General features: G+C 42.4%; 1 protein-coding gene across 1 annotated transcript; it reads left to right on the top strand.

Annotated features, from left to right (window-relative positions):
- Positions 1-4,139: 4,139 nt before the first annotated feature.
- On the top strand, positions 4,140-8,824 carry LOC308132614 (transcription factor coe2-B-like; the record flags this gene model as incomplete). The annotated part of the gene is made up of 10 exons (XM_080499770.1): positions 4,140-4,169; positions 5,657-5,798; positions 6,620-6,750; positions 6,928-7,054; positions 7,161-7,249; positions 7,358-7,423; positions 7,913-8,081; positions 8,154-8,336; positions 8,447-8,617; positions 8,793-8,824. The coding sequence occupies exons 1-10, from the start codon at positions 4,155-4,157 to the stop codon at positions 8,822-8,824; spliced, it is 1,125 nt and encodes a 374-aa protein (XP_080355896.1). The 5' UTR covers positions 4,140-4,154.
- Positions 8,825-10,224: the final 1,400 nt, after the last annotated feature.

Below are 10,224 nucleotides of genomic sequence, written 5' to 3' on the forward strand. Positions count from 1 at the left end.
CCAGCTCCCCTCCACTGCGATGTCAGGACACTGTTTTGTTTTTTCAGGGTGGCGGTGGGGGAGTGATGAAGGGGATGTCTGATGAGTGATGGCCCTGCATACAGGACATCGGCATTCTCCTCTTCCTCTTTACTTTTCGCTCTTTTGTAGTCTCCTTGTATTTTCTATACCTTATGTCTACCATACATATAGGGTGGTTCAGGACTTAAAAGTTTCCTTTTGGCCCCACCTCACTAGCCTCAAACAAGAATTGGAATTTTCATGTTTGCTGAATAAAAATGATAACAATCTCCCCCTCCACCATCCTTTGCTTTTAATTCCTCCTCCCATAGTTTTGTACGAACGTGTAAATTTGTCATCTCTGGTGAGCTAAAACAACAATGAACACACCAGTAAAACAGAATGTTTTCTCTCTTATCTGCTAACTAAGTTGAGCCCTGCACTTAAAGGTTTTTTTTTTTTTGCATCTCAAGCTTCAAGACCGGCTGTTACCAGTAAACTTTCATTTACAATGGCCGCAGAGGGTGATGTGTTTTATGACTATGTGAAAAGGCAGTTCGTGTCAACAGTGATTAGTGCTGATGAATGCCTATGAACATTTTTGTTAAGTCTTGTGCAGTCTCGGTGTTCTCTGCATGATTAAGGCCATATGTAAAGCTACAAGAGGAGCATTTATGTCTTACAGACGCCCCCAATCGATACAAAATGTGAAACCGAGCATTCACACTTACAGAAATTGATAAAAAAAAAAAATGGCCTCTCTTTCATTGTTTAGTTGTTTGTGTCATGGGTTGCTGTTTGGTCATTGATCTACTTTGAGTTTAGCAAGTTGCTACTACTGTGATATTTGTCTCACGCTGCGAGGCCTGTGTTTAGTCTTGGGAACTGGCGCAGATGCAGACAAAAGGGATTGGAGGCCTTGACAGAGATGCAGAAGTGAAGACAGAAAAGAAAAAAAAACACACATACTCCCTGTGGTGCCACAGTGTAAAATGATCCCAAGGTTTAAGACTCAGGTCTACTTTTTGTTTGTGTTTCCTGTTTTAAGTGCGTCTTTTTTGCAGGGAGGATTTTGGGAACTGGGGATCTATTGCAGACAGTCACACATGGTGAATTCAATTACCTTTTACATTTAATATAATTGAAATTGCACTTATTCAGTTTTAAAGTCACATTTCTTGTAAATTCAATCCAATCTGAAAAGCCTCCACTGTTTTTAGAATACAAATCAGGCTTTCTTCACAGCCTATTGTGAAGCACTTTACAATGCCTCATTAGTAATTAATCAAACACAACCATTATAAAGTTGTTTCGTACTCTATTAGTTTTATTGGCTCTGTATTGCTGACTTGATGATTTGTAAAATAAAACAGAGTCACCATTTTACACATGTCTTTTGGCATGAAATAATTTTCAAATGTGTAACAAAACAAGCATTCAATACAAACACACCAACTCCAGTTGCGTTCTTTGAAAATTGCTTCTCTGAGCAATTTCCCCATGACATGAAAATCACCTCTAATTCTTTGCATGTTTTCCTCTTCTCCTCCCTGTGGATGGGAAGGTGTGTGTGGGTGTATTACATTACCAAAACAAAAACAAACAACAGCAATATTAAACTTTTGCAGCCACAATAGAGGAGGGGATAAAAAACAGAGGGTCCTCGACTTCTTATTAATTATGCAAGATTAGTCTAATTATAATTCAGCAAATGAATGTGTGGCAGAAGGTGCGAGGCGACGGGGCTGGGAGATTTGCATGTTAAGTGGGCAGGGGGAAGCGGCTAATGCATGCTAATATATGCGTCAATGTCTCGCTTTAATTTCAGCATTTGCAGCTGTGTGCGTCCGAACTGGGGGGGGGGGGGTGAAAAGTTGACTCAATGGGTTTTTTGGGAGGTGGGGGGGGGGGGGGGGGGGGGGGCAAGGGTGGGTGTGTCAGAGTATTAGAGTGTGCATGCATGCATGCATGTGAGCCTGTGTTTCCATGTGCATGTGCGTGTGTGTGAGGCATCTGGTGTCATACAAACAAGGAATGATGAGAAGAAGTCAACAAACAAGGTCAAGAACCCTCAAAAAGAGCAGAATGCTTGAAATGGATACAGACGGCCTTATTTTAGAGGCGGGGGTTCGTCACGTCAGTCACGTTGTGTGGCAGGAAAACTGGTGTTATCTGACCACAGCCATACCATGGCCAATGAACACAACCCTATGGTTAATGTCTTGTTATGACTTAAACTACCATAATTGAATGTCTTTGCTTTTAAAATGAGCCAGTCATTTTGATAAAATCGTACAATCGAAGAAGAAAGTATACTGCACCAGAACACCTCTGATTAGCCTACTTTTAAAGTCACAAAAAAAACTTTAGAACTTAACCACATAGTTTACTGTGTATGTAGTCAATCAAACTATTTTGTAAAAGAGTTCATGTAGATGGGAAGACTAATGACAATTTGAAATATCAGTGAGGAAAGAACTGGAAAGGATTCTGTGGGAGAGGCACAGATATGCTTTTTGTACATGTTTCCACTCCAAACTGAGGCCTTACACAGCTTTATACTTGTAGATCCGAGCTCTTACTGATAAATTGTAATAATGCATCGCCAACAACAATATTGATTGTCCTCCAATGAAATAGCTCAAATCAAGAAATATTGGACATGCAGTTGGAAAGCAGAACTAGTTGCAAGCCAGGTTCTGTTCACAAGGGAGGAAGCTGGAGCGAGTGATGGAAGAATTGCTAGTAAAAGCTGACAGAATGAGGGAAAGATTAGTATTCAGTGGGAGGGTTCAGGGCTATGGGGCCAATATGAAGTTCCTTTCCAAACAACCACTCTCCATTAAGATGACTTATATTTGCAGAGAGCTCAGTGTGGGTGGGATTGCAACTACCCATGCAGGCCCAAAATGCTGCCTGCTTCCGTAACAATTGTCCTTGGCAGTGTTATTGTTTCTTTTAATTGGAGCATTCGTGGATGTGTTTTTACAGGAAGACAGACATGTGTTCACAGTGTACTGAAGTGGACATCTGGTTTGACTGTTGCATATTTGCCGTTTGCCATCATAATTCAACCTTGCATCATTTTCAAGTGTATTTTTTTTAATGTGTCACACACTTCGGCTTAATTTCTCATCACCATGAGATTTGAATGGTTCCTCAGTCCCATCTGCACCTGCTCTCTCTCTCTCTCTCTCTCTCTCTCTCTCTCTCTCTCTCTCTCTCTCTCTCTCTCTCACTCTCTCTCTCTCTCTCTCTCTCTCTCTCTCTCTCTCTCTCTCTCTCTCTCTCTCTCTGCATTTCAGTGATGGAATGTGTTCTTGTTGTTGCCTTCTCTTTCCCATCGCTGTCTTTGCCTCTCAGCATGGGGACTTTGGGATTGCGGCAGAGCTGTGTTGCCATGGCAGCGGGCTGTGTTGCCGAACTGTGTACACCTGGGATTTGGAGTCTCTCTCCCTCCGTAGTCTCCCTCGCTCCTATTTATTCCACCTTTCTCTCAGGTTTTTTTTTTCTTTTCCTGCGAAGCAGAGGCTATCGACACCCCACTTCCTTTTCTCTTCCTCCTCCTCTCAGTGTCTTCACAGTCTATCAAAAGTAAACTCGCATACATAATGAGACACATATACTTGAAAACAAAATTCATGTCCATACCAGTGCCTGTGCCTTTATCACTACCTTCCTCTTTCCACCTCCTCATTTCACTTTCTCTGTAGTTGTCTCTACTTCGTTTCCTTCTCCATTCCCATGTGGGGGTTCAAATACGGCATTGCGGGATACCACAGTCCCCCGAGTCCCCTGGCATACATCACTGTCTCGAGTTTACTTTGAAACACAGCAGCGCTTTCCACTGGACTGTGCTTCAAAATCTCATTACTTGATTTAAAGTGTAATAACATTGACTTTAATAGTAAACTAACCAGCTGGGATTGATGTCAGAACTGTAATCAGATATGCAAGCAAACAGAAGACCTGTCTCGGAAAAATAATTAATGTCTCCTTTGACTGCTGTCGTGATGCAGGTAGCAAACAATCATGAACACAATTCTTTCTGATGTACAAACATGTGTCCTTTTATTTACCTTTGCAGGTTTTTCTTGAAGTTCTTCCTGAAATGTAACCAGAATTGTCTGAAGACAGCGGGAAACCCGAGGGATATGAGGAGATTTCAGGTACAAATATATGATGGGGTTAAAAAACAAACCGTGTGTGTGGGTGTATGCTTGTGTGTGAGGGAGGAGAGGGAAAATGACAACAAACACCTGAAAAAGTCATAATGACAACTTATGGTGTTCATGCCCTTCCATTTGAAAAATAGGTATTTAATTTCCTTCCCAGTCTGCCTCCTTGAAGCATTTACACCATAAACTCTAAAGCAGTAAAAAGCTGGAAAAGTTTCAAGTGAAAGACACAGAGGAGGGAGGTAAAGGTGAAAGTTAGAAATCAATAACGAGTCAGAGAGATGGAAAGATAAACCAAATAAGAGAGATATGTGGGCGACTTGGTCGTGGGGGTGCCGGGGTGCAGGAAATAGGTTGAGGTGTTTCAGGAAGTTGTCAAGAATTGAGTGATTGGCTCCAGATGGAGGAGGTCATGCTCCGTGACCCAGGAAGTGGTCACAGGGGACACTCCCGCCTCACTTCCTCCGCCGTCTTTCAGCACCAGCGGCCTCTGTCTGGCATTCTCCTTCTCCCAGCCAAACCCTCTGTCCCTTCTCTTTCTCCGTGCTCCCCCTGTCTTCCACTGTGTTTGCTTTAACTCCTGTGATGTGACACATGCTGAGAAGTTATGACCATGTCGGTGCTCCACAGCTCTCATCTCTGGGTTAAGAGGTGATCAGATCTGGGCAGGAGTCTGCTGCTTGATCGATAATTTACAGTTATTTTCCTTCTGGCTTCCCTCCCTTTCTACCACCTATAGAACATTTTTTCCCCCTCTTTTTATCCTCCTAATGCTCTTTCACCTGTAAAGTTCCTGCCATGTGTTTATTTCAAAGGGATTGCAGACTTTTGTCTTTGATTTTCCAAAAATCCATATATTTCATAAGACGTGTATGTTTTGCCATTTTATTAGAAACAAAAATCTCAGTGACCCTTTATTTTTCACTGTGAAACATACTCATAAACGCAAAGTCTTTCCTGCTTTTAAAAATAGTATCATATCAACACTTTTAAACATCCAAAGCGAAAAGCCTTCTCCATTAATTATATCCGTATCATCCACGAGAGGCAGATGTGGGAAGGGACACACACAGGCTGCAGCCAGAAAATCAAATTAGGGCCACTATATATCATCCGCTGTTTTAACGGCCGGCTAAAATGGGAGATTTAGTCCATATGTTTGGTGTCATTGAAGGATCAGGAGGAGACAACGATGAGCCTGCTGCATGCTATATGAATCAAAAAGTTAGGCAAGAGGCATTGGAGAGACCATATGGAGGCCTGATGGAGGAGTGGAGGGGTGTGTGAACTGTGACATCCCCAGAATGCAGACATGTTATGGAGATCCCACATTACCTTTTGAGAAATATTACTATCACCTGTACCCTGAAACAAATTGTTGCCCTGGGATTTTACTGCTGTAACTGGAGATTGTGACTCACAGTGTGCTGTCGAAATGGCGCATTTATACTCATGCATCTTCCTCTGGGCTCTCTCAGGTGGTCTTGTCCAGCACTGTGAGCGTAGACGGCCACGTCCTTGCAGTGTCTGACAACATGTTTGTCCACAACAACTCGAAACATGGACGGAGAGCTCGCAGACTGGAGCCAGGCGAGTCTGTGGAGAATAGCATGGAATATGGTAAGAAAATGACATGTCATTAGCACTTGTATTTATTTTTATAACTACATGTCTACCCCCTCCCTCAAACTTACAAACACAAGACGTGCTTTATCGAAGAGCAAACGGCGGGAGCAGTTTGGCATATCAAACATAACCAATCACTCTGCTGGCTTGGTTGTTTATTGTGTGGTAAAATATATTTGGACAGATTGTGATAACAATTGGCAGGCTAACAGATAATGGGACAAAGAATAAGTGATTAAAGTTTTGTCGAGATCTGGATCATATCCTTGCCAGGAGGAGGTATATACACACTGTGAGTGTCTTCTTCTTTTAAAAAATATTATCTACTTGTCTATAAAGTGTTAAAAGAAAATATGTCATTATTGCTCTTCCTTAATTAAGTCTTGTGTCAATATGTTTGGGTGCAAAAAAATTGAAAGGTACAGTTTGTTTCCATTTGGAGGTCAACACGTCCTGTTTCCAGAGGAGTGGATGCGTGTGTATTTTCCCTTTAGATAATGCTCTCTCATTTTAGCTCATAAAAGTTAGTTACCTCTGATTGTAAAATGGCGACAGACGCCCAATACTGCCCAATACTGTTGAGCACACCTACTCTCACCTTATTATGGTTTAAAAAACCTCTAAAAAGAACTAGTTTGGACAAGAGTTTTGCTTCAAACTTAAACTTCTTAAATATAAAGCCTCTTTAAAACAGTCCTGCACCTACCTACAATATAACCTTGATCTTTTTCTCTCTCTCTCTTTTTTTTTTTTAAACTCCTAAACATCTGCTATTACACCCCCTAGAGTAAATCTTGCTTTGCTCCTCTTTTCAGCTACTCCATGCATCAAAGCCATCAGTCCCAGTGAGGGCTGGACCACTGGCGGGGCCATGGTCATAGTCATTGGGGAGAACTTCTTTGATGGGCTGCAGGTGGTCTTTGGAAGCATGTTGGTTTGGAGTGAGGTAAGAGTTATCAGCAGAATATCTCAAAATGTTGCTACATATGCTGACATTAAAGCGGGTGGCTTATCTCAGTATCTGGATAATCTATGGTTGTTTTGTTAGCCTAAATATCCATCTTCTATACTTTATCCCCGAGCCAAAGTTTTTTACTCGGTCATCTTGGTGCTTTATTCTCAGCTGATCACACCACACGCTATCCGAGTTCAAACACCTCCTCGACACATCCCTGGAGTTGTGGAGGTCACACTGTCTTATAAATCTAAGCAGTTTTGTAAGGGAGCACCAGGACGTTTCATCTACACAGGTATTCATGCATAACTCCGTCTTCATTTTGTCGAGAAACCTGACGTTTTGATGTGTTGTCACTCAGGTTTGACCATTTTGTCCTTCTTTTCAAAAAACTTCTTTAGCTCTGAATGAGCCAACTATAGACTATGGTTTCCAGCGCCTCCAGAAGGTAATTCCTCGACATCCAGGTGACCCAGACAAATTAGCAAAGGTGAGATCCTCCAAAACAAATGGATTTAGCATGCTCGGTATAATTGGTCAAGACTTTTTTGTATGTTTTTGTGATAGCTGTTTTGAATGAATTGTGTTTTATTTGCAGGAGATTCTCCTGAAGAGAGCAGCAGATCTGGTGGAAGCTTTATATGGAAACCCACACAGTAACCAGGTAACTGGTTACTTCAATGCTACATATCCATTTCCCTATGATTGCATGAAGTATTGTTACAATTAAAAGCATGAACAGATTTGGAAAAATGCCCAAAATGTTTTGTTATCCAAACTTTGGCTCAGCAAACAAAGCATATGGGACTGAAAAGTTGTTTATCAAGACAAAGATAATATGCAACCACCACACCGCTCTTTCGGTTTGTGGAAAATAGCTGTTTGGCAGCCGAGACTCAGTTCACAGATGAAATGAGAACACTTGAATGCACCAGCATGAGTCAGAAAATTGTCAGCAGTACTGTTTGTATATGCAACTTCTATTTAATGGGCTAATTGGGTGTTGGTTATACATTCTCCATTTTAACAATTAATTAGTGCGCCCTGTGTACTGGCAGCCCATAGATGAATTAACAGCGGTAACATGTTGGCAGGCAAACAAAGCCGCACCATCTTTCTGTATCTGAGTCTGACCCGTTGCGTTCCTCCATAGGACATGCTGCTGAAACGTGCGGCTGACATTGCCGAAGCACTCTACAGTGTTCCCCGTCCTCACAGTCAGTTACAGGCACTGCCCAGCTCACCAGCCCACGGCAGCGTCATGGGCCTGGGATCTTATCCGTCTCAGTTAGGAGTGAGCATCGGTGAACAAAGCAGCCAAGGTGAGTTCCAAACTCAGAGCTTTTGTTTTCGTCAAAGTCAAATCTGACAGTGTGTTTAATGCTACCCTCCAGGTTACATCCGTAACGCCAGTAGCTTGTCTCCAAGAGGTTACCCATCAGCCTCCACTCCTCAGCAGTCAAGTTACGGCGGCGGCGGTGGAATGACTGGCGGCTACGGGACAGTTCCCATGACCAGTCTAGGAGTTCCTGGATCTCCTGGCTTCAGCAGTGCCTCTCCCACTGGTTCACCCTACAGTAAGACCTCACATGCTCTCTGTCTATAAATCTGTCTTGCAGAGTGGGTGTTAATGAAGTTATTGATTGTGTTTGTTCACACTCAAACTTGACTGTTGCTCTCTCCACAGTAATGCCCTCCAGTCCCACTATCCCAGGAAGCTCCAGCTCCTCCTCATCCCTCTTGCCTTTCTCCTCCTTCCCGTCTGCTGCTAAACAGAAGAGTGCTTTTGCTCCCGTCCTCAGGCCCCAAGGCTCTCCCTCTCCTGCCTGCCCCGCCTCAGGGGGTAACAGCTTCAGAGGTAGCCATGCAACTCACTATCTGACCCCCCTGTCTGAACTTACGAATGCAGTCTAACCCCTCTTACTAACTCAAGATGCTATGACTGACCAAGACAGAGAACACTTGCTGGATGTACAATAATGCAAGACCCGATTGATTAGAGTCATAGATTTTGTATATTTTTTTCTCTCCAGCGATGACGGGCCTGGTCGTTCACCCGATGTAGCAAAGCACCCCGTCCAATCTACCGCAGACCACTGCTTCACTTAGCCCCACTTTTGGCACTGAGGGGGCAGGGAGGATGGAAAAATTATCACTAGTGACTGTGTAAAACTTCCCTCCCTGACCCCCCACGCTCCCCTATCTCTACCTGACACTCCTTAGTCTCTTTTTTTTATCCGACTGGATGAACAGGATGGGGTATGAATATGTCCAAAGACCAGTCATCTACTCCAGATGCAGCGGAGAATACTGCAGCCACCACTGCAGGCAGGCCGTGCGCCTTAGCAAACAGCACCGGACTGGATCGTGCACTGCTGTATGGGGAAAATGAAGCATAATGAAAGAAACAGAGAAGAACTCATTGTATTTTCACTCCATGCTTCAAAAGCGTCTTTATTGCCCTCTGGCCCACGATCACATGCAGTATTCACTTCTTCTTCCCGACACCTGCTCGAACCCCGGGCCAGATTCTTGCAGGATGCGCTGCGAGAGCACCGAGCGTTCATGGATTGCAGACACTGATGAAATGCCACTGCTCGCAAAAGCAGGGTGCTACTCTGTCTGCGTATGGACACCTTAAATGGCATGTGTGTGTGTGCACTGTCTGTGAGTTAGCGAGAGGATTTTTTTTTTTTTTTGTAGTAAAGTTTTTGAAGACAATTTACATTCCAGAAAAAAATAGGCCCTTTATTTTTTGTTCTGATCTCTACGGTTTTTCAAGGGAAAACTCTTTGTCCCAAGGGTTATTACTAAAGGAATTCATATATTGATTTATTTAAGAACAAGCAATTTAACTTATTATAGTTAGTTTAGGGAATAATATAAACATGTTTTTATAATGTGGTCTTTTTCCAGTTTTTCCTGAAATACAGTTGTGTCAGCATTTGATAATTAATTTGATAAATGATCATAGGGATTAAATCTTTTGGTGGAGAGAATTATTTCAATTTTTCAGAATGAAATATCCCCAGTTCACAGGTTGATGCATAGCGGAATATAAATGTTATGCCGACAATAAAAAAGTTCTTGTCCTTGCGTAAGGGAAAATGTTAATTAACCTTATCGTTTTAAATTTCACTTAAAATGCATGCGTTGTTACACCAATGCCCAGACACTTTTCCATACCCCTCTGCAAATTTGATTTTATAGAACTATGACTTATAGATTTTGCAGTTTCCTTTTAAAATGTCTCAGTACAGGTCTCTATGCAGTACAGTATTTAAAAGCACAACTGCTCAAAAGAAATGAACCGGGTGCATTGGGTGTTCATTAACCGTCATCATAATATTCTTACTGGTATTATTGATCCTTGTCATCACTACTCAAAATACATTCTCAGGACGTGAAAACAAAGAACACAAAGAGGTAGATGACGTTTGCAAAATGGTTTTTAGAGTTTTGGTT

Source organism: Blennius ocellaris (genome assembly GCF_963422515.1).
Source record: "Blennius ocellaris genome assembly, chromosome: 7".
In the NCBI taxonomy this organism is placed as follows: domain Eukaryota; kingdom Metazoa; phylum Chordata; class Actinopteri; order Blenniiformes; family Blenniidae; genus Blennius; species Blennius ocellaris.